Below are 26,237 nucleotides of genomic sequence, written 5' to 3' on the forward strand. Positions count from 1 at the left end.
AGCTAGTAGCTGTGTGACCCTGGATAAGCTACGTAACTTCTTAGCAATACAGTACCTCTGTCTCCTCATCTGTAAAGCGGGAATAACAGAAGCTCCCTCAAATACTGTAAGACTTTATAATGTTTTTGTACAGCATGATGACTGTAGTTAATAATACTGAACTGTGCATTTAAAAGTTGCTGAGAGCACATCATAAAAGTTCTCATCACAAGAAAGAAGATTTCTGGAACTATGTATGGTAACAGATGTTATCTAGACTTATTGTGATGATCATCTGACAATATATACAAATAGCGAATCATGTTGCACACCCGAAACTATTATAACGCTGTATATCAATTATACCTCAATTTTTTAAAATGTGATATGTGTGCCTGTTGAAGTTACAGTTAAGTCTTCAAAAAATACATTTTAAAAGGGACTGGCAACAAGGGAGCACTTTAAAAGTGCTGTTAAAAGTTGTTTTCATTACTGTAAATCAACTATACTTCAATAAAAATAAATAAAATGTTGGACAACAAATATTTTCATGAAATATATAAATTTTCAAAAGAGGAAAAAAGAAAAAAAAGAAAGTGAACCTTGAGAACACTAGGAAGTATTTCAAAAGATCACTCCCAGATGCAAAATCACTCTTAATGCAAATTTATATCTAACGAGTGTTAGGAGGGAAAGTTAAGTTGTTAAAACCTAAACATAATTAAAGTTAAATTCAGGCTTCAGAAAAAAAATTAAAAAGACCTCATTATACATCATGAAGACGGAATTTTACTGATGCCCTAAACAACTATGTCCTCATTCAGAGCTAAATGAATCTGAAGGGTCATCCAGAGAGGAAATACCCAACACATAACCACTTAACATTGCACTGACTGAAGGATCAAAGTGAGAATTCCACAGCAAGTAAAAACAGCTGTTCAGAGCAAACACCACCTACCATCCATACCATGTTAAAGCTCTTGCTGAAAACCAAGAATTCTAAAATCTGATTTTGGCAGGAATACAACATCTCCAAACTGAGAAATAGCACAAGAAGCTCTCTCAAGTCAGACATATAAATTAGAGCGGGAATAACATACAACGTGCATTTCTAGAACATTTTTTATCGTTTTCAAATAACTTATTAAAGTATCTCATTTTACCAACACGATAAAATCTGTAAGATTGGTAAGGCAGGCAATATTACTTCTACTTCACAAATGAAAAATGAGCCTAAGAAGAGATTATTTCTTGTCTCAAGTCAACTGTGGTAAACAAAATAAAAACCTAATCTCATGCCATTTTATTCCTACAGGGAAGCCCTTACATTTTAAAAGGTACATTTCAGATATACAGGCATTCATCTTTTGAAACCACTGTTAAAAAAGAGACAAAAATGAAGTAAATTAGAAATACACATTTTAAGAAAAAATTTAATAAAATGATAGGGGAGGAAGAAATGATATGAACAATATGGGTTAGTAATCTATAAGGCATATATAATTTTATTATTTCCATTTCCACTCTACAGATGAACTCACAGTTAGCATATAACAGGCCTAAATAGTCTCGCTTCCTCTCACCTGCCTAGACAATCCTTCCAGCCTTCAATATCCAACTGACTCTTTTTCTCCTATCAAGTATTCATTTATATACTACTCTGACATCCAATGATCTCTTGCCCTGCTCTGAATTCACAACATGTTGTCAACATTTTTAATTGGGCAATTTTTTTATTCTACTTTGAGTCAACTACTGAACTAGTGGCTAATATTGATCTTTATCTTTTATTATTTTACCTTTGTGTGTGCTTTTACTCTGGCTCTCCAACTAGATTATAAACTCCCTGAGGACAAGAGCAGTCTTATAAATAATATCCAAAATCCTCTGTGCACAAAATCCCATAGGAAGGAGAATAGTCATGTTAAAATGCATTTGTCTGTCAGTCAAAGCAGTGTTATTTATTAAGTTGCCTCTGTGTACTGTGTTAAATATTGGGGATACAAACCAACCTAATTTTTGCCCTCATGGAACTCATGGTTTAGTCAGGGATAATAAATGAGGAAGCAGGTTTATAATGTATGTCAAATGCTACACTGGGGGAGTATAGAGTATTTTTCAAATACCTCAGGTCAGAAAAATCTAACCCAAGCTTGATGGGTTGAAAACAACTAATATGAGAAATAAAGGATGGACAGGAATAAGCCATGGGAAAGAGTAGAGAGAAATAAGAAAACTGTTCCAGACAGGAAGAAAAGCAAATGCAAGGGCCTAGAAGGGAAGAGTGAGCACAGGACTGAAGGCACAGAAACACTGGAATATAGCCAAGGGCAGCACAGCACTACTGCCGGAACATCAAGTCTAGAGAGTTCCTAGGAGTAGAAGCTTCTGTTATTCCAGTGCATCAGTGCCTTCTGAGCCTACCACAGGGAATTCTGGTAACCAGGCCCCTGCACAGGACTAATCTACCAACTTCTCAAACTTACCTTCAACTTTCTCCAATATTATACATTTTCTAGTAAACCTGAAATACTAACATTCTTCTAGTTCGTGCTTAATACTGCTGTTTGTTTACCTGACATTTGGAATACAATTGTATGCTTGATAATGAAGTTTCTGACTGTGAGGTCCATAACATCTAAGCATGGCACCTTACACACATTTTTAATATCTATTAACTTGATTGTTTTACTTCCATAAATAGGTTTCTACTGAGAAAGTAGGACGATTTTATGGTGGGGTTTTTTGTATAACCTTCTGATTAGGAACTCATTTGACCCACACTTATCTAGACTATTAACACAGGAATATCCTTCTAGACTTATTCAGCACTTTCATTTAACTAAGTAATAAAAAAAAACAAACCCTGATTGCTTTTACAAATAAAGAAACTGATGCCAGAGCCTCTTCAGTCTGTTATCTGTCCCTCCTTATAGACTCATCCCTTAAAACCTGATACCATACCTTATCTCATACTTTTATTCCCCGTCACTGCCTGCTTCAGATCATTGTATGACAAATAAGCACTCAGTTAACATTTTTTTAGTTGAAGAGAATCTTAGTATTTTGCCCCAAATACTTGTATTTTCTTGAATATAGAGGGAAAAGAGATACGATAAATAAAATAAACAGAAAAATTCAGGCAAATTATAATGACATACTTCTAACACCTCATTAATAATACAATATAGTTATACTACTGGATTCAATATATGACTACTGCAATTATGTACCTATTTAAAAGAAAGGTACAATTGTGTTGATTATATATTTGTTCTTTTACCCTAATGTTCTGCTGTGACTCAAGTAAGAGTTTTTATCAGCCCATGAGACAGACAAGAGAGGGCAAGCGGACTGTCGCGAAAGAGAGCAATAAGGAGATGTGAAGAAAAAAAAGCAATGGAAAATAATAATGATGATAATATTTCTAACTCTTATACAGCATTACTATATGCCAGGCACCGTTCTACAAATTTACATTAACTAAATTATTACATCTTCACAACAGCCCTACAATGTAGGTGAATTACTGTTATCCCCATTTGCAAATTATAAAACTCGAAGCACAGAGAAATTAAGCAACTTGCCAATGGTTATATAGGTAGTAAACATCCCAGGATCTAGCCCAGACAATCTGGCTCCAGGGTCCATACTCTTAGCCACTATGCTATGTTGAGATGCTTTAACAGTAGAAATGACAACACACTATGACTGCCTAGAAAGGAAACTGTATACCCATCTTTGTTCTCTTTGAAGACAAGGAATATGGTGATTGTTTTATTTCTAAGGGTAGTCAATGAACATTTACTAAATTGGAATTAATGGACTGTGAGCAGAACCAGCTAAGAACTTAGAAGCACCTGAAACACTATTCAGGATCATTCATTCCACACCATGCCCTCACCTTAAGCCTCTTCCAAGTCCTAACCTGTCACTTCAGATCTTTCCTTATCAAGATCTACTTCGTAACAAAAGTCTGACAAATTTAATGACACAAAAATATAGATCATGCATAAGCACTATCAATGGCGTTAGAATTTAGCAGTATCAAAATTTTTAGGATAAAGGCATAAAGTGGCTAATACTGGAAAACACAATTATCAAAAAATGAAAACATACCACCTTGCCCTATGAATTTAGTATATAATGGTTACATACTTTCCTGCCAGCCCTGGTGATGAGGAAGGAATAAAAACAAAGACCTGGACTTGATAAGAGTAATGTCTGAAAATGTTCCTGTGACAAAGCACTTAGAAATCCTGGATAAAACACAAGAAACATGTTTTATAAATACATAGCTAAACACTCAAGAAAGCAAAAAATATCAAAGGAAAAAGTGTTTAGGTGTGACTGGACAACTGCCTTAACTTGCTGGATTGCTGATAATTTCACTAAGAGGCTTGGATTTTACAAGTCGTAGTTAGGAGATGATAAAAGAAAGAACTCAAAGATAGGAAGCTGGCACCGAGCCCTTCTGCATAAAGTTGGAACCCCTGAAGAGCTAAAATCTCAGAGAAAAGTTGGACTTAAAAAATAAATAAATAAATAGAAAATAAAAAGATAGAGCCAGGAAAACATGTTTGTTTCACCTTGGGCTTTTGTGGGATTAAAAAAAACATTTTGAGAATTTGTAACCTGTCCTCCTTCAAACCTGGAGTCTGATATAACACCACTCTGTTGTCTAAAAACCCCAAACTGAGAAAAACAAAATAAAAAGAAGATACTGGCTGGTAACAGCTTTGAATCACCTGGCAGAAGCAAACATAAAAATGATTTATAGATATATATGCTAACTACAGACTATGAGAATTCTCAGACATGAAGAATTCCCTACCCCTGACCAAAACTCAATCCCAAACTATAAAAAGCACAAATAAACAAGCCACTCCAGGAAATATCAGAGGCACAATAAACAGCAGACCAGACTCCTGAGAACTTGAGATAACAGAATGCATAGCACAAAGACTGACCCCTAACCATGGACTTTGTTGTTTAAAAAAATTAAATAAGGGCAATATGAGTTTGACAATAACATTAAAAAAGAGAGAGACAGAAAGACATGGAGGAATCTTAAATGCATATTGCTAAGTGAAAGAAGCCAATCTGAAAAAACTATGCCCCGTATGATTCCAACTACATGATATTCTGGAAAAGGTAAAACTATGGAGGCAGTAAAAAAGATCAGTGGTTGCCAGGGGCATGGCAGGGGAGAGGGAGGGATGAATGAATAGGCAGAATATGGGAAATTTTTAGGGCAGGGACACCATTCTGCATGATGCTGTGATGGTAGATACATGTCATTTTAGGTTTGTCAAAACCTACAGAATGTACACCACCAAGAGCACAGCCTAATGTAAACTATGAATTTTAATAAGTAATAATGTACTGGCTCACCTACTGTAACAAATGTAACACACCAATGTCAAGATGTCAATAGGTGAAGCTGAGAGTAAGGGGATACGTACCAGAACTCTGTACTTTCCAATTTTACTGCTCAAAAAATTTCTAATGATTAAAAAAAATCCTTTCACCATTTAAAAAACTGGATTATTTGTTTTATTATTGATCTTTATTTCTCCATATATTCTGGATTCAAGCCCTTTATATACATATATATACACACTTCGCAAATATTTTCTCCCATTCTGTAGATGAACTCTTTACTTTTTGCCCTTGACTCACAAAGTTGGATGAAGTCCTATTTATTTTTCCTTCTGTCGCCTGTGTTTTTAGTGTCAGATATAAGAAACAATCCATGCCTAATCCAAGGTCTTAAAAGATTTATTCCTGTATCTTCTTTAGCTATTACATTTAAGTCTATGATTCATTTGGAGTTAATTTTTGCATGTGGTATTAAGGATTCAACTTCATTCTTTTGCAAGTAGATACCCACTTGTTAAAGAACCATCCAATGAAAAGACTATTCTTTCCTCCATTGAATTATCCTGGCATCCATGTAGATAATCAATTGGCCATAAGTGTGAGGGCTTATTTCTGGACTTTCAATTCTAGTACACTGATCTTTTTGCCTACCTTTACCAGTACCACACTGCCTTGATTACTGAAAACTTTTTAGTAAACTAGCTCTGAAATAAAGAAGTGTGAGTCCTCCAATTTTGTTCTTTTACAAGATTGTTTTGGCCATCCAGGGTCCGCTGAATTCCCACATGTATTTTAAGATCAGCTTGTCAATTTCTGCAAATGAGGAAGGTGGAGTTTTGATTAGAAATAGCATTGAACCTGAAGATCAATTTGGAGAGTACTGCCATCTTAACAATATTAAGTCTTCTGATTTATGAATACGGGATGCTGTTCTATTTTAGAGCTTATTTCAACAAAAATTTTCAAGTCTTCCGTGTACAACTTTCGCGCTTTTTAAAATTTTTTTCCTAAATATTTTATTCTTTTTGATCCTATTGTACATGGAATTGTTTCCTTAATTTTATTTTCATATCGTTTATTGTTAGATGTATACAAATAAAAATGATTTTTGTATATTGGATTGTTTACATACAAGATCATGATATATGCAAACAGAAATACTTACACATCTTTCTTTCCAATGCAGACGCCTTTTCTTTTTATTTTCTTGCCTAACTGCTCTAAAACTTCTAGGACAATATCGAATACAAGTGGCAAGAAGAGATATTCTTGTGCTGTCCCTGATCTTAGGGGAAAACCACTCAATCTTTCATAATTAAATACAATGTCAACTCTGGGTTTTCACAGATGCTCTGTGTCAGGCTGAGGAAGTCAGTCTGTCTGCTATTCCTAGTTTGCTGAGTGTTTTCAACATGAAAGGGTGTAGGATCTTGTTAAATGCTTTTTCTGTCTCTCTTGTGATAAACATGTAACTTTTGTCCTTTATTCTATTAATATGGTATACTACATTGATTGATTTAAACCAGACTTGCATTCCTGTGATAAATTCTACACAGTCAAGGTGCAGACAGTCATCTCTAGGTATCAGAGGGGGACTGGTTCCAGGACCTCCTGTGGAAACCAGAAATCCATGGATGCTCAAGTCCCGTGTGTAAAATGGCATAGTATTTACATATAACCTATGCACAACCTTCTGTATACTTCAAATCATCTCTAGGTTATTTATAATACTTAATACAATGTAAATGCTATGTAAATAGTTGTCTGTGGTGGCAAATTCAAATTTTGCTTTTTGGAACTTTCTGGAAATTTTTTCTATTTTCAATTCACAATTGGTTGAAAAAAATCTGTGGATGCAGAATTCAGGGACACAGAGGGCCAACTGTACTTACATGCTACTAGATCTGCTGTGCTAGTTTTTGTTGAGGATTTTTGCACCTATATTCTTTAGTGATATTGGTCTGTAGCTTGCTTTCTTGTGATGTTTTAGTATATTCTGGTTATTAGGATAATGGGCACACTGCATGAGTCTGGAAGCAGTCCTTCCTCTTCCATCTTTTAGAAGACTGTGAAGGATTGGTATAAATTCTTCTGCATATGTTTTGTACAATTCACTAGTGAAGCCATGTGGGTACGGGCTTTTCTTTGTGGGAAGTTTTTAAGCTACAAATTCAATCTCTTTAATAGTCATAGGTATATTCAGAGTTTCTATTTCTTTGTGAGTGAGATTTAGTCATTTGTTTCATTCTAAGATTGTCCATTTATGTAAATCTAACTTTTTGGCATATAGTTGTTTATAGTATGTTCTTAAAATCCTTTTTATTCCTGTAACGTCAATACTGATGTCCTCTTTCATTCCTGATTTTAGTAATTTGAGTATTTTTTTGTTCAGTCTAACTAAAAATTTAATTTTGTTGATCTTTTCAATAAAATAACTTTTAAAAATTACTTTTCACTATTAATTTTGTATTCTCTACTTACACTCTAATCATTATTATCTCTTTTCTTGCTTGGGGTTTAGCTTGCTCTTCTTTTTCTAGTCTTTTAGGGTAGATGGTTAAGTTAATTAATTTGAGATCCTTCTTCTATTTTAAGATTGACATTTCATAACTATAAATTTCCCCCTAAGTGTTGCTTTAGCTGCAGCCCATAAATTTCATTGTCATGTTTTTATCATTCATCTCAATGTGTTTTCTAACTTCTTCTGTGTTTTTTCTTTGATCTATTGTTTATTTGAAGTGTTGTTTAATTTCACATATTTATTTTATATATATACACATGTACAGTCAGTTTCCAATGTTGCATAATTTCACACATTTCTGAATTTCCCAAATTCCCTTCTATTATGATTTCTAGAAATTAGAATTTCCATTGTGGCCAAAGAACATACTTTGTATGATTTCAGTCCTTTTCAATTTATCAAAGCTTGTTTTGTGGCCCAACAGCTGTCTGTCCTGGAGAATGTTCCATGTACATTTGAGAAGAATGTTTATTCTACTGCTCTTGGATAGAGTATTCTCCATATGCCTGCTAGGTTTTTATAGTGTTGCTCAAGGCTTCCATTTCCTTATTGTCTAGTTGGTTTATCCACTATTGAAAGTGGAGTATTAAAATCTCCAACTATTGTATCTGAATGGTCTACTTCTACTTTTAACTCTGTCAGCTCATGTATTTGGGGGCTCTGTTGTTCCTCAGACTGAATAATCTCAACTGACTTCTTTCTTTCAGGTTTGCTGATTTTTTCTTCCACTAATTCAAATCTGATGTTGAGCTTCTCTAGCAAATTAATTTTAATTACTGTACTTTTCCACTCCAGAATCTATTCGGTTCTTTTTTCTATTTCTTTACTGCTATTGTCTACTTGAGACATTTTTCTCATACTTTATTTGGTTGCTTTAGTTCTTTGAATATACAAATCTTCATTATTTGAAGATTCTGTCTACCCTGCTCTCTATATTTTTAACCCCAAAATTCAACACTCACAGTGCTTTTGCAGTCATTCATGAACATGCACATAATGGCAAGGTGTCACTCTGTCTTTTTGTTTCAGTTCTCATACTGTAACAAGCATCTTCTTCATGTTCTATTTAGTACCACTTTTTTTGCATTTTTGCATCTTTCATTGGTGATTTCACTGTTTAAAATAACCCAAGTGTAATGCTGAAGTACTGTCTAACGTTCCTAAGCGCAAGAGGCTGTGATGTGCCTTATGGAGAAAATACATGTGTCAAATAAGCTCCACTGAGGCATGAGTTACAATGCTGCTGGCTATGAGTTCAATGTTACTGAATCAACAATATAAATTAAATAAGTATCTTTAAACAGAAGTATACATAAAACTAGGTTATGTATTGAACAGTTGACAAAAATGATTGACCAGAGGCTTGCAGAAACCTAATCTTGTACTTCCCCTAGGAGCAACAGTTTAAGTATTAGCTAATCCAGTATTTGGGGTGACTGTATAGAATATAACTATAACAAATGACAAGAATTGAGTGTATTTAATGAAACAGGATAGAAAGCCCAGAAATAAACCCATGCACTTATGGTCAATTAATCTACAACAAAGGAGGCAAGAATACATGACAGAGAAAAGATAGTTTCTTCAATAAGTGGTGCTGGGAAAACTTGATAGCTACATGTAAAAGAATGAAATCAGAACATTCTCTAACACCATATATAAAAATAAATTCAAAATGTATTAAAGACCTAAATGTAAAACCAGATACTATTATACTCCTAAAGGAAAATAGGCAGAACACTCTTTGACATAAACAGCAGAAATTTTTTTTTTGGATCTATTTCCTAGAGTAATGGAAATAAAAACAAAATAAACAAATGGGACCTAATTAAACTTTAAAGCTTTTGCACAGCAAAGGAAACCATAAACAAAATGAAAAGAATGGGAGAAAATATTTGCAAACAATGCAACTGACAAGGGATTAATTTCCAAAATATACAAGCAGCTTACACAGCTCTGTATCAAAAAACAAACAACCCAATCAAAAAATGGGCAGAACTCTAAATAGGCATTTCTCCAAAGAAGACATGCAGATGACCAGCAGGCACACAAAAAGATGCTCAACATCACTAATTATTACAGAAATGCAAGACAAATCTATAATGAGGTACCTCACACTGGTCAGAATGGTCATCATCAAAAACTCAACAAATAATAAATGCTAGAGAAGATATGGAGAAAAAGGAACCCTCCTACACTGTTGGTGGGAATGTAAATTGGTGCAGCCACTATGGAGAAGAGTATGAAGGTTCCTTAAAAAACTAAAAACAGAGATACTGTATGATCCAGCAATCCCATCCCTGGGCATGTATCTGGAGAAAACTGTAACGTGAAAAGACACATGCACCCCAATGTTCACAGCAGCACTTAGACCTGGAAGCAACCTAAATGTGTATCAACAGATGAGTAAAGAAAATGAGGTAGGTAGATACATACATACACACACATACACACACACACACACACACACACACACACACACATCCATCCATAAAAAAGAAATTAAATAATGTCACTTGCAGCAACATGGATGGAGCTAAGTGAAGTAAGTCAGACAGAGAAAGACAAATATATATAATAGAATTTAAATGTGGAATCTAAAAAAAATGACACAAAAATTTATTTATAAAACAGAAAGAGACTCATAGACATACAAAACAAACTTATGGTTACCAGGGGGAAAGGAGGGTTTAAATTGGGAGTCTGGGATTGGCTGATACAAACTACTATGTACAGAATAAACAACAAGGTCCTACTGTATAGCACAGGGAACTATATTCAATGGCTTGTAGTACCTGTAATGAAAAAGAACATGAAAAGAATATATATATATATATATATATAAAACTGAATCACTATGCTGTACATCAGAAACTAATACATTGTAAATAAAAAATTAAAAAAGGAATTTTTAAAAAAAGAATTGAGTTATAATAGCTGATTTAAAGTCTCTTTCTTAAACTGATTATACCTCAATAAAAAATAATGTAAAAAAATAATAAAGTCTTTTTCTAATAAGTCAAACATCTGGTCATCCTAAGTTTCTGTTGGCTGCCTTTTTCCCTGTGTATGGACCATCATGTTTCTTTATAATGGTAAGTGGATATTTTAAATAACATAGTGGCAACTCTGGAAACCAGAATTTTCCACCTCTTTAGGGTTTTATTATTGTTACTAATTGTTTGTTTAGTGACTTTTCTGGAATAATTCTGTAAAAACTGTATTCTCTGTCATGTGTGGCCACTATAGTCTGCTTGGTTAACTTTATTCAAGATGCTGAATACATTGCTTAAACACCTTGAACAAGTAAGTCTCTCTGCTTCTGCCAAGCAGCTGTGTGTGTGTTGGGGCATGCTTTCCATATTTCAGTAGGCAGTTTACAACTCTGCCTTGCCCTCCATTTCCTACTTGTGTAGAGCCTCAAGGTAAACAAGAGGTGAGGGATTAGGACCTTCTCAGGTCATTCTTTGGCAGACATACAGCACTATATATGTGTGTTACTTTTCAGAGTACTAGGAATATATCAGAGATTTTCAAAGTCCTTTATGGACACCCCATATCCCAGTTTTTCTTTTCTTTTCTTTTTTTTTTTTTTAACTTGTTTTGTCAGCTTTCTGTGAGCTTAACTGGTCATGTTACCTCGGACAACTATCATGTTAAACAGTTACCACTGATTGTTTTTGACAAATGCCCTGGGACAAAGCTGTTGGCAGAGTGAACTCTGAGTCAAATGAAGACAAATCCGGAGAACAGAGCTTTTCACAAAGTTGCCAAATAGGTCAAATAGTGACAGTTCTGTAAGGATGGGCTTTTGCACAGTTCCAAAATCATACTGCTTCCTTGAGTGGCTGCTAGCCTACTGGTTTTCAAAGTTACTGTGAAGCTGGGGAGAGGGAAGTGAGAAGTAGGGCAAGTTAAAATGCTACTAAGCTCACTGTTCTTAGGTTCAGCTGTTTTTCTTGAATAAAACCTTCTTGGATTGTGGTAAACCTTTAATTAATTTCCAGAGTTCTGAAAAAGTTAAGTCTCTTCCACTCTCTGGTTTCAAATACTGATGACTTGGAACTCAACTCCAGCACAGACCTTTCTTCAAGTCTCACATTGTATAAATACTGTCTGCTGTTGCTGTCCCTTGTGTCTTGTTCATCTTTTTATCTCTTGTGCCTAGTAGAGTCTCCAATGAATATATATTAAGTCACTGGAGGGCATGCCTGTATTATTTCTTACAATAACATGTAAACCTAAAATTATCTGAAAATAAAGTATCTAATACTGTTGAAAAAAGAAATTGTACAGTACCAAGGCTACTGCAGAAAATGAACTGTGGTGACAAGAACACATGTGATTGTAAGGCTTTCATAATAATCAGCAAATTAAACATCAATGACATGAGAGGTAGCAAACTGGCATAAAAGAAGGTAGGCAGAGATGCTGTATTTCTCTTACGTTATTTTCATGTTTAGGCTACCAAGGTAAACTAGTATTCTGGCCAGTGCCATTATTGGAATATTTTATCATTTACCTTTGTCTAGAATAGTGGTTTTCAATCCAGTAAATTTTCCTGATCAGTTTTGGGGTATAATGCAAATAATTTGTTTCTAATAATAGATTTTAAAAACAAGCTGGTAAATGTTTTTTCTAAAAGGAATCAAAGTGGATTTAAGGTTATTCATATATAAGACTTGTCTCATTTGCATCCCTGAGTAGGAGAAAGGGGTGAGTTACAGTTAACAAGCCTACATTTCAAGTAATCCTGGGTCTACCTTTGGGAGAATCATTCCTGTTAGGTTCATAGATATCACCTGGTCAAAAAGCTTTGCTTCTAAAAATCAGGCTTCTTTTAAAATGCAGCAATATCGCAATAGTATGCAATAGTATGCTAGTGAGTAGTTACTTGTATGTTTCTTAAAGAAATAAATGGTCACTGATACTTCTAATTAAATCCTATGACTGAGAGTATCTGAGAGAAGCCTGAAATATCCTACTGAATTCTTGAAAATGATGTGTCTGACTAACTCTCCATAAGGACTCCTCCAGTGTAATCATACATCAACCAAAATACCCACACATAACCCATGAAAGTGAGAATACAAGTGAGATCCAAATACATACTAAGTTCTGGGAAAATGTCTCTTCAATGTAAAAGAACTACTTAAAGAACTCTGCTTTAGAAGATAAAATATTTAAATAGGCAAATCCTCAACTTCTTCATACAGCCTTTCTACCTTTAGTGTATTTTCTGAGTGTACATCTCATTCTCCATATGACCATAAGGATAAATTTTAATTTAATTATACACTTTATTTTTGTCTTGTGCAGGATCCAGCCAGATCTTCTTATTTAAGCTATATCTGGAATTTCTGTGCTCTTGTTTACTGTTTCTTCTACTCCCAAATTGAATCCCCAATAGGTCCTGTTTAAATGTATTTGCTCTGTTTATCATTTATATACCTAGTGACTATGTCAATTCCCAACAGCGTCAGACTGGTGAGTAAATTAGATTCTGTTTGTCTTTTCCTTTCCCCATCAAGAGAAGAAACAAGCCTCTGTGACGGTGTCTGTTAACCACATTAGACACTAGTTCATTCAGGGATCAAAACTGAAATGAACCTCTACCTTAACTGTGCCAAGAACTCTGCAGACAGATTTCTTGGCTCTTCATAACAACAGAAATGCTTCATGTTTAAAAAACATCATTGTCCACTACATAATATGTGGATAAACTTGATCTCTGCCAAGATTTTCTCTTTCAATAACGAAAAAAATATAGGAAACATCCACTTGGGACAACAGACCATGGCTAAACTGTAATGTTCATTAAAGTCCTTTCATATGTAAAATTAATAGCACTGTCATCTCATTCAATTCTAAATGGAGTTATTTACAACCTAGAAACCCTGGATTCCACGGAGTTCTGAATTCTGGCTTTCAAGCTGACCCTGTCAATTAATCTTAATTGTATGTGTCTGGCTAAATCTTCCCCAGCAGAGGTTTCCCATTACACACACCCATTATTGTGATACCCACAGGTGCCAACATACAAGTACTTTTATTCCCAGCTGTTGCTCAAGTTAATTTGACCCTTCTCCTGAACTCAGCTGAAGTAGATGGCAAATGTGTGTATCTGCTAGGGTAGAACATATGCTGATTTTAAAATCCAATTAATGAACATCTAGTGATTCTTTGGTATTCCAAAGCAAATCTTAAAGATCTCTTTAATTCTGTTCTTATTTGCAAAAGAAAGCATTACTGAATAAGAGGCTAATTATGATGGTAAGAATGTTGCTTTTAAAACAACTTTATAATGTATACCAAATGTTTCGTGTTGATATATTTAACAAATTAATTCCAATCAGTATAAAAATGTTTTAAATCACACCTAGATAAAACTATGAATAGAATGATATACTGCCAAGATATTTCCTATTAGAATATGACTCATCAGTGTTTACCAATTAGAAATAAGTTGCGAAGTGGAAAGAGGGCTGGCTAAGGAGCCAGGAGATGTGTGCCAGCCTGGGATTGACTTAATAATTAGCTTAATGAAGGTAGGGCCCTGGAAACATTACCATGGTGGCCTCAGTCTCATCACTGGTAAAACATAGAAAGTTCAACTAAATGATATTTAATGGTTATAATACACTGGAAAATCTGAATCTTGTATAGCAAAGGTTGGCAAACATTTGCATCAAATCTAAGTTCTAATGCACTGGAGTTTACAAGGCTGTCCTTTTTCCTACCCAGCAGGTCTTATCTCTCACAAGACCTTACCACCCACTCTCTGCCCCAGGCAAGGTGTTCTCTAGTGGTTCCGTATGAAGTACACATTCATTTGTGCCTTTACTGCCAAAGTCTGTTATTCCAAAACCATTCTTTCTATCTATCCAAACTTCACCATTATTTCAAGGTCCAAATCAAGGATCAATTTTTACAAAGCCTAATGTACCAGTCTACAAAGATATTTTCTATTTCTACACTTCTACTGAATTTAGAGGCACTATCATATAGCTTAGTACTTATCTTCCTATTACTGTGTCTGGTAACCAAATTAAGCCATATACGCTCTGATGTATTTGCCAATGCCTGATACAATGCTAAAAATAAAATAGGTTTTAAATAAACAAACTGAGAGATTAAAGGAAAAGTTGTTACATGTTATAGGATGATGAGGAATCAAATCCAAGGTTTTTGCTTCTGAATTCTTTTGGTACATATCAAGTGCTGAGAATAACCATTACTACATCTTAGTCTGATTAAGTTTCCCAAACACATAATATTGTGGCTGTTATTAGAGGTAAACAGTCTCCCATCTCTTCGCTCTTCCCAGCACTGCAAATAAATAAATAAGCATATAGGGCTTATATTTTAGCCCCTTATGCCTGCCTACTATGTGGCTACATATTCTTCAAGAATGTAGCACTACAACAGTGAACAAACCTATGTCCTTTTCCTTACAAGGTTTTCAATCTAGTGGGAGGAAACAGAGAATAAGTAAATATGATGGCCAGAAGTAGTGACATGAACTATAAAGAAAAAACAGGTAGGTAAGGGAACAGACAGTGATGGAGGCCATTTCAGATGGATCTGTGAATGTTTACAACAATGACAGGCAATAAGAAAAATAGGACAGAGTAGGGGGATAGGGTAGGGAATATGCTTGGCTTGTTCAAAAGACCACCGAGGGAATACGCGTAGGTAGAAAAGCGAGCATACACAAAGAGCCCTAAAGTATGACATTCAATCATCAGAGAGATGAAGAGGAAGAACAAGCAGAAATAAGAAAGAGCAACCAGCCAAACAGACAGAAAACTAAGAGTGTGTACCTTAGAAGCCAAGTGGAAAAATCTGTTAAAAGTTTAAAAGACAAAGAATTCAGATGGATAAAGATGAGAATTGAGAAATCATCATTGGATTTATTTCTTCTTCCAGTTTTATTGAGATAATATTGAAATACAGCACTGTATAAGTTTACGATGTAAAGCATAATGATCTCGCTTATGTACATCATGAAGTGATTATCACAGTTAAGTTTAGTAAATATCCCTCCTCTCATTTAGATCCAAATTTAAGTATTTTTTCTTGTGATGAGAACTCTTAGGTCTTACTCTCTCAACAAGTTTCATATACAACATATAGCAGTGTTGATTATCATATTGTACATTAAACCTCTAGTACTTATTTATCTTATAGCTGGAAGTTTATACTTTCTGACTGCCTTCATCCAATCCCCCACCCCTACCCCCCAACCTCTGGTAACCACAAATCTGATCTCTTTTTCTATGAGTTTATTTTTGAAGTATAATTGGCCTAAAACACTATGTTAGTTCCTGTTACACAACATAGTGATTCACTATTTCTATATATTTCAAGCTGATCATCTCAGTAAGTCTAATTATGATACATCCTATACAAAGATTTTTTTCTCCCTCAGAGAATAAGAAAAAAGTTCATCAGCAGAGTGAGAGATGGGCGAGAAGGTACTGTACAGTAGGTTTAAAGAGAAAGGAAAAAGTATGAGATAGTAATCTAAGAGAGTGGGAGAGGGACTGGACTAAAGAAATACAGTGTAACTGAATTAAAGTAAAAACATTTGGCAGGTTCTTCTCCAAACAAGTATGGCCCCACTGGTGCAGGTAAAGATATAGAGTAGGTGCAGATGTAGGGATAATGAGGATACAGGTTAGTCAAATAACTACAAGTAAGGAAGAGACCAGCAGAGGGATTGAGGGTCTATGCAAGGGAGTGATAATAATGATTGACTTTGAAAAAGCAGAGTAAGGAGGGATGTGAGTACTTGGGGAAGATGAAGGAAAGGAGAGTGAAAAGCTAGTAAGATCGATAGATTCTTGGTTCTGGTAGAGTCTGTATATTAAAGGGAGTGAAGTGGAAAGATGGAGAGTTTCATTTGGAGAGTAAGAATATTTATAGTCAAAACTGTCTTAAAATTTTAAGAATTACTCCAGCATAGAACCATATCCTGGGAATTCCTACATCTAAAGTACAGAGGTAAAATGAGGATCTGTAAGTAAGAGCTGAATGGCAGGTAAAAGAATCAAAGGTACATGATGGAACACAGCCTAGGAATTACTCATTTTTCTCTGTATAATTTATCAAAAGCTATTAGAGAAAGCTAATTCTAACTTTTCTAAGGAAAACAATGATTGGGTTTATTTTAAAAAGGATGCAATCTGACTAATAAAATAGTTTAAGGTCTTAATCACTTTATTATATTTTCCATAGGATCTTATTTGTCCGTTTAATTGCTGATCAAAATGTATTCCTGAGTTCTAAAGTGCTACATGTCTCTGCTTAGAATTAAATACATAAAGTAACAAGCTAAAGTTAAGTGCCACTCTCCTTAGTTTATCCCTTGACACCACTATTAACAATTTCTGCATTTTCCAAACAGAGAGAAATCATTACTTTAAGAAAAAATGGCTTTCACATTTAAAGATTTCTAAGCAAACCGTCACCTAAATACATAAACATCCATCTGCATATTCTTTAATTATCTACTTTTCAAATCCACCCACAAGCCATAACTTTATATTCAATCTGTTCAACAGTTAAATATACAATTAAAATGATACTTTTCAGTAGCCTGGGAAAGAAAAAAGAGTCTTGGTTTTCATCCTACCATCCAACAATTACTAAAATCTATTAAATTCATAGTGTCAGTGACAACAGCAGTTATGTGCTTTACTCACCTCCTTAATAGCATCTTCATTAGGAAGAATGGAACATAAGCATGTAATATAGGCTTGCTGAAAAGATGACACATTTGAAATTTCTTTAGATTCTGCACATAGTTTTGATAAAGCAGTAGCCTGGGGAATGCAGTTAGATTTCAACAAATGTTTTATTCGCATTTGTAGAAAGAAAGGTCCTTCTTGTGCAATCAACTTATTGACTAGAAAAAAGGAAAAATAAAATACTTTGATAACATAACATGTCAAAGCAGTAAAGATGAAAGTTTGGTATCTTTTGTTGTTGTTTGTTTTTAGTGGATAAAAAGTCAGTTGATTTAACTGGGAAATTCATTCTGATATCAATACTCATTAATAGAGCAAAGAACAAAATAAGTTAATTTTGCTAATCATTCCCACATTACTTAGTAGTTTTATTTTGAACACTAAACCTTCAATAAAGATATAAACATTTCATCAAAATTCATTATTTGATCTTCTCTTCCCTCATTTTCTGATAAGGACAGTAAGGAATAGTAAAATGAACTATTATCATAAGTACAGGGAAGAAGGCAAGTATCCTGTGTAGTATAACAACTACCACGTGACCACTTATGAGACACCAAGCTCTAAGCTGAATGTTTTTATATACCTCTCATTTATTCTTCACACCACCACCAAGGCAAGTATTATTATCCCCAGTAAGGTTAGGAAAATTAATACTCAGAGAAATTAGGTAACTTGCCAAGGATTCCAAAGCCAGTGGTGGTCTTTCCTCTAAACCAGGCATTTCTCAAAGTGTGTTCCACCGACCAAAAGACCTGAGAGATAGCCCTAGAAAAAAAAAGGATTCCTTGGTCAAATCTCTGAACAGTCCTGCAATAAAGAAAACTGTTCACTTTTATTTAACCCAATGTTTCCCAAACTGATTTGACCAGAGAACCCTTTTACACACATCATTAGTACAATGTAAAATCCATGTTCCTGGTTCAGTACACACTTTGGAAAATGCTGCTCTGAGCAGTACGGAATATCAAGTACCTGAACACTGATGGGTACAGAGGTCTGGACAAGTCCTCAATTTATGACTAGTAAATACTCAACAAGCTTGTGGTATCATTACATAGTAATATATAAAGAACAGAGGTGGGAACATACATGTCAAGACGAACGGCAAGTGAACAAACTACTTTAGGTGGTTCACCTAAATGTCGTTTCTCAAACTTGAAAGTGCCTTCCAGATCACTTGGGGAATCTTATTAAAATGCAGATTCTAATTCTGTAGGTCTGGGATGGGATCTGAGACTGTGCTTTGCTAACAAGCCTCTCAGGTGACAGCCATGCTGTTAGGTCTACAGGCCACAAGTGGAATAGAACTCATTATTACTAATAATAAACCATGAGGAGAGGAGCAGAGAGAGGCAACCACTGGCCCAATCTTAACTACATATCAGAATCAACTGAAAGAAATTTTTAAATTCTCTTTAAAAAAATAAGCAACACCATATATGCACGTAACACAAAATTCAAAAGACACACAAAAAGGTATACAGGTAAAAGTTGTCTCCCTTTTACCCTGACTCCAGGCTCTCTCCCTAAGAAACAACAACCATTTCCAATTTCTTGTTTATCCTTCCAGAACATTCTGAGTACAGAAGACATATTTCTTTTCCCACTTAATATATCATATAGGTCATTCTATCACATCACTATACATTCAGAGCTACTTCAATACTTTTAACAACTGATTTTTATTCCACTGTATGGATGTACTATAATTAACTTAACCAATTCCCTCCCAATACACTTGCAAGTTGTTTCCAATCTCTAGCAATAATCAATAACACTACAATTTATGGCCTTGTACAGAGGCCATTTCACACATGTACACATTTCACACCTACAGAAAAAATTCCTAGACATGAAACTGCTACCAAACTCATCTCCAGAGACTGTATCAATTTATACTCCCAGCACTTACAGGTGAAAGGTGCCTGCTTCCTGTGGCACTTCAAAAAGGTCAGCATTCCAGAGCTCCAACTCTGCAGATTTTGATTTATCAGGTGGAGCTTGGACTTTGGTGTGTGTGTGTGTGTGCATGTGCACGTGCTGGTTTTAAATTCCATAGATACTCTTAACACACAGTCAAGGTCAAAAAGAAAACCGATCACTTGCACTTAGGCTTTTCCATTTTAGTCCCAAAAGCACTAAATTCCACCAAATGAACTCACAATTATATTTCCCACTCAAATAGCTCCTCCTCAGTCTCCACTTCTAATTCAGTAATGGTATTCTCTTAATCAGAAAGAAATGAAATTCTGGCATTATCCTTCCTTGCCAACTCCTTTTTTCCAAGGAAATCAACTTAGTTACTGTGCCCCAGCAATTCTTTTTAAAATTCTCTCCAATTTAATTCCTCTATATTATTTCCTCCCACATCTGTCACCCTACATCCTAGTCAGCCTAACATCAGATTCTGCTGTTTATCTGCTCTACCAGGTTGTATGCATTTCCACAAATCCCGCACTTGAAAAAAAGGCATGTAATCTACACAACCCATCCCCTTCTAAATTCTTCTAAAAGAAGTACTTCTTTTACACACTTAGTTTCTCTTTAAGTACAGTAATAAAGGATTTGAGTGTACAAAGGTTAAGATCTTAGATTCTGGAATCACCAAATCTGAGGTTGAATTATGACTCACATATGCTAGCTGTGAGACCCTGGGACAAATTAACTGACCTTTCTGAGCTTTCAAGTTTCTTCATCTGTGAAAAGTTTAGTAACAGCTACCTCACAGAGATGAAAGAATCATAAATGCAATACTAGTAGTGCAGGTAAGACACTGAGCACAGGGCCAGGCAGAGTAAACACTCAATACTAGTCACTATTATTTGTCTGCTATTTCCCTTATTACACTGTCAGCAATTTGTGAGCCAATATCATGTCTTAATTTTCGTATTCCCTACAGCACTAATCGCAATGCCTTATATATTACAGATGTTTAATAAAAACACATATTTAGCAACCAAAAGGTTGCTTTTAATCAATCAAAAACTTTTAAATATCTCATCATCTGGGCTCAAATTCTGCATCCACAATTTTAACTACGTGGCCTTAGGCATGTGTTATCTCTCACCTGTTTAATGGATTAAATGAGATGGAAAGTACTAATACAGTGCTCAGCATATAACAGGCAGTCTATAAATCATAGCTATTATTTTTATGATAAAACTATTTTATTCAACATATTACAACCACAGTTAAACTACTGTATCAATTTTTAACACATAGATCAGTCTTGCATTTTAAAAAGCATTTTAAGTTAAAATCAGTCTTAACTATACTTTTAAAAAGGAAATCATCCATACACTTCAATATTTAAAATGATACAATAAAGTGTACACCGAGAAGTCTACCAATTGTGATCCTTTATTTACTTTTTAAAACATTTTAATACACAAAAAAATTTTAATCATATATCCTCTCCATCTAGATTCAACAATTGAACTGGTCCACCATATTTGTCTAGCTTTTCTTTTTCTGAGCCATTTAAAAGTAAGTTGCAAACATCATGACAGTTTGCCTCTTGTGTATTTCATTGTGTAAAAAATGGTAGGTAACATTTAAGGTCCAGCTTTAAAAGTTTGCTTTTTTCCTTTTTAACAGAAAAGACTTTTTGTTTTTACTAAAGGCTCAGATAGCATATGACAGACAATTCATAAAATGGCTACAGAGGTAGGTAGTAGAAGGGAACCAAAAAATAAATTGGGGTGGGAAAGAAAACCAACCAGAAAGAGGTAATAGCTGGCTGGTTCCTTCTTAGCTTGATTTAGGGAAGGAAGTTAGTGCCTCTGAACAATTAGGATGATTCCTTCCTTCAACCCTTGGTAGGGGAGAGAGGGGGAAAAAAGCAAAAGGTTGTTGCTTTGGCCCTCCAGAGTCTCAAGGAAAGTGCAGAAAAGTCAGTGTTTTAGTGTCATGAATTATGGGAAAGGGAGCAGGAAGGTGCTGGGTAAGGTACAGGTCAGATGGAAAAACTGGCAGATACCAGATGGTAGCTCTGAGTATCCTTTGAATTGGAATCACTCTATTACAGTGGAAGGAGGGTCTACAGGGTTTATGGGCCTGAGGTCTCTGGGGCTGTGGGCCACTGCCATTGCCGCTGGGGCAGTTTTGTGAGTACTGGGGCTCAGGCCAGGAACCATCAGTGGGAACTTGGCTGGGTTTAGTCTCACCATCCCTGCCTTCTGTGGTGGGCTGATAGGGGGTACTGGGGTAGAAAGCCCTTTGATACCTGGGTGGGAGGGCTCACTCATTTCCTTGCTGATCATGACAGGCAGAAGTGTCAACAACCGGTACTTATTACATACTTCAGTAATAAACTGCTTTTTATTTTTTATTTGGTGGGGGGGGGATACAAAATTCAAGAATTCACAGCAGGAAAAATTATAAAGTCCACCTAATAGACTTTTTTTTACTTCAAAAAACTAAGAGTTACCTGGAGGTTAAAAAATCTGTACTTTTATGCTTCTGATTACTACGTTACTGAAAAAAGGCAAGCAATGAAATGATAGTCTCTGCTTTCTAGCATCAAATATACTAACATCTGGGCTGCAGGGCCAGTGGAACTATAAAGGAGGTTTTCTAATCTTTGACCAGAAATTGTTAAGGGCCAACTGAGAAAGGAAGCAGGCCTACCACTTACACTGTAGTTCTCAGAATAATTTCTTACATGTGTTGGTATCCTACACCCCATTCAGAGTTTTACAGATAGTGAGTGCTTAATCTTTACTGAATATATAGGATACCATGGGATATTAGGTAAACAGTGCTTCTCCCTATTTCCTGATTTTTCTCTACGTGAAAAGAAATTAAGTGCTGTTAACCCCTGAGGTGAAGTGATATATTTGATTAGTGCACTGGGGAAGATAAATTGGGGACATTTAATGTAACTGCATCCTTTTTCCTCTTGGGCTCAGGCCTGTCTACAGGGACCATATGTTTTCTACTCTTGTCAAGCCTTATCTGGACTAGGATCCGCCTAATTCTGGGATCCTTCTGCAACTATTTGGTTCTGTCCTCTAACAACTTTTACTACTAATAAAGATGATATTTTACCTCCATCTGCCTATGTTTACAAAAGGATGCCATTTTTATTGGGAACCTCAATAGAAAACAATAAATACCAGTCTCTTTTCTCTTTAACAGTTCTTTTCCTTATTCATTTCTTTTCTTGTCAGTATAACTAATAAGCAGTAGAATTATCAGAGAAAAGGGATCAAAAGAAAATGAGAATTCTTATTGCCAATCTTCTCACTATACAGAAAAACCCAAACAGCATGTATACAGTAGGCTGTTAAACCTGAAGGAATAAGCTAACTAGGACATTTTAAGACATCAGCATTCAAATGGGCTGTCTGAGACTTGAACTAAAGATGTAACAAAAGTGTAAATAAAATCGTTCTGAAACTCATTTTTATTCCAGAAACATACTTAGCAGAATGTGATCCTTTTAAATTTTTCACTAACTTCAAGCAAATGAAATCCTAATTGTTGGTCATGTAAAATGAGATATTTTGTGTGTCTAAAGTACAAATGTTAACTCAAATTCATAAATCTGGTTTTAAACTGACAACTTTGCAAACAAAAATCTTTCTCTGCATTTCTTTACAAACACTTAAGTTCCAAAATTTCATAAATTTAAAATAAAAAGCAATTTTTTTCATAGTCCTTAGCTATAGTAACCAGGAAACAAAATATAAGCAAACCTATACTATAGATCAAAGACTGGAAGCAGATTATTCATTTCTATCTCAGGAACTCTGTATATTGCTATTCAATGCAACATTTTAAAATAAGTACAAATGGATACTTTTAAAACACTGATTAAAACTAGAACTCAATAAAAAAAAGTTTTAAAAACTGATTAAAAATTCAAGAATCCTTAGGCAAAACATTAAATGCTAATGGTATAATAGTAATACCATTATATATATATATAAAATACCACATATATATATAAATAATACCATAATAGTAATAGCAATAGTTTTTTAGTATTCAAAGGAGAACAGAATGACTGGGTATAGATACACAGGTGAAATTCACAAAATTTTAATCCATAAATAAATTTTGTTTCTCTTAGAACCTCCTTCAATAGTTAGTATAGTTTTAGCTTACCTTCCTCTGTTTCTACTGGCTGTTGAGACAGAATTTTAAGAAGAATAGGGTTTTTCCACACCCCCTCCTTGGTAACATGAACCAATATTTGCAGGTTATTATTCCCAAATTCCAATAATGCATCATGTGACTCCTAAAAAAAAAACCAACACACAGCATACCTAGAAAACAGGCTCATAAGCAATATAAAAAGTAGTTTTGCCTTCTCAATATATCTGGAAGTCCATGAAAAGACCTATATCTTGGATTTTCTAAAAATAAATAAGTAGGAAAAAACTATCCTCAAAGCTTTGTGAAATTGTTGCTGCTTTTTTAAACTGAAACTAGGGGATTTTCACTAAGTTAAAAAGCACCTGTAAAATGTTTTCCTAAATTCCCCTTAGGTAAAATTATCACAATTCAACTTACATCCTTAAATTACTAAATTATTTTAAGGCCACTGATTGGTACAGCTTTCTTTTAAAGGATTCTGCAGTATTCACACAGGCAACTTATTCCTTCTAATAGAAATATGACTTAATGACATCTATTGTTATATATATTTTTAATTATTTAAGTTCTTCTATCAAATGGCTTTTTAAATGACAGTGGCTCTAGATAAAATGTCATGGAAAGTCTAGGTTATTAGCTATCATTCCATCTCCTCAGAAAACAAAATGTAACTGCTAGTTTGTTCTTTAAAATACTTTATAAACACAAAGGGTGGGGAGGAAAGGGGGCAAAAATTTAACTTGACATAAATGGTTAAGTATATATGTCTCACTGTCCTCCATTACTAGTGAGGATTATTGGTTGTTCTCATAGTCTAAAATTTTAACTTGTTTTCCCTGATTTTAGGCTGCTAAAATTCTCAAAGAACATAAGCTTTCATTGATAGCAGTATTCCTTTGGAAATACAGGTTAAAAATCCTCGAAGACCTAAGAATATAATCTTATATTCACTTAAGTGGAATATAAAAACTAACTTTATTTTCCCCCCTTAACTTTCATGTCAGAATGATAGGGTTTTAACACACACACACCCTCTCTCTCAATCCTTTTCCTCCCAATATGCTGAGTTTTTCTGCTGAGAAAGAGTTTAAAATATATAATTGACACAGAAGTGGTATTTCCAATTAACAGTTAACTAACTGCAATGTTTAAATACCGCAATTTTCCTTTAATGGCCTGAACTGTCCTCAGGCTTCATTTTGCTTTATTTAGGACAACAGGCATTTACATTGCAATGAAGATTCCACGTGAAATTTCAGAATTTGCTGTATTTGGTTACCATTATTTGTAATATCTAACAGACCATACCATTACACCTTAGCAGAATACTCTCACCATAATACACAGGAACTAAAATAAAAGACCATAGTTTGTGGTAAAAACAAAAAGTTTTCTAAATTTTTCATCTGTTCAATATATAGTTTATTCTGAGTAAGAATGATGTGCGTAATTCTTTATTACCAATAGATATATATTTATTATACCAAAATTACTTTTTAAAAGTAGCACTGAATACTCTTTTAGAACTACAATGGAATTTTTAAAATAATTTTAAAACTTAGAATTCTTTATCTTTTAAGGTAAAACTATCCTGAGTCCACATCTTGAAATCTACAATACAGAAATATTACCACAAGATGTTCACTATTTATAATAAACAGCAAAGAGATTTGGCCAAATAATTTATGGTGCAATCATGTAACAGAATAACAGGAATCATCAAGGAAGATCTACATATGCAATCCTAGACAAATGTCCATGACAAAATTAAGTTTTTTAAAAGCTGCAAAAAACAGGATCTCATTTTTGTTTATTAAAAAATCCATATCAGAGTATATTTTTATATCCATAAAGAAAAGGTCTGGAAATATTACACAGCTGTAAACAGCAGTTGAAAATGTCCCATCTATACCCTGCTCTAGTAAAACTATTCTCTTAGCAAAAGTATCCTCAAAACCGTCTGCTGCCTTGTCCATTTATCACCTAAAATAAGAAAACTTCAGGGTTTTATCTCTCAGATTTCAACAGGAACCATGTCATATTTATCTGTACCTCTACTGGATTTATTTTATTGCAGACACATTCAAAAATGTATCCTAAATGTCTGATAAACACTGGGAAAAGCTACACAGGTGGGAGAAAAAAGGTACATATTTTACTCAGGCATATAATCTAAGAAAAGAATGAAAAAATATGAGAAATACTCTCTCTGCAAAGGATACTAATACAAATAATAGTAAAAGCCCTAATAAGAATTAGTACATTTGACCTACTAGACGGTCTTATGCCAGGACAATACTACTAGCAGGCCTGAAAACACAGAGTGACAAAATCAATGTGGTATGTATGAAAGATACTTTTAACAGTTGTATGAATATGTGAAGAATTAAGACCACATTATAGGGATTTAAAAAGGCCAAGAACATGACAAAGAATTCTCCCAAAGAGAAAATGGATTTAGATTAACATTACATCATTTCATTTTGGGTTACATATCC

At 34.5% G+C, this 26,237-nt stretch overlaps 1 protein-coding gene across 1 annotated transcript in view; it reads right to left on the minus strand.

Moving 5' to 3' along the window:
* RLF (RLF zinc finger) overlaps positions 1-26,237 on the minus strand; it is a 71,375-nt gene that overhangs the window by 15,943 nt on the left and 29,195 nt on the right. Inside the window, exons 4-5 of the mRNA XM_010996946.3 lie at positions 23,749-23,881; positions 17,590-17,792 (exon numbers count right to left, since the gene is read on the minus strand). Of these exons, the coding sequence (XP_010995248.2) occupies positions 17,590-17,792; positions 23,749-23,881 (336 nt within the window). The remainder of the gene's footprint in view (positions 1-17,589; positions 17,793-23,748; positions 23,882-26,237) is intronic.

Source organism: Camelus dromedarius, chromosome 14 (assembly GCF_036321535.1).
Source record: "Camelus dromedarius isolate mCamDro1 chromosome 14, mCamDro1.pat, whole genome shotgun sequence".
NCBI classification, from domain to species: domain Eukaryota; kingdom Metazoa; phylum Chordata; class Mammalia; order Artiodactyla; family Camelidae; genus Camelus; species Camelus dromedarius.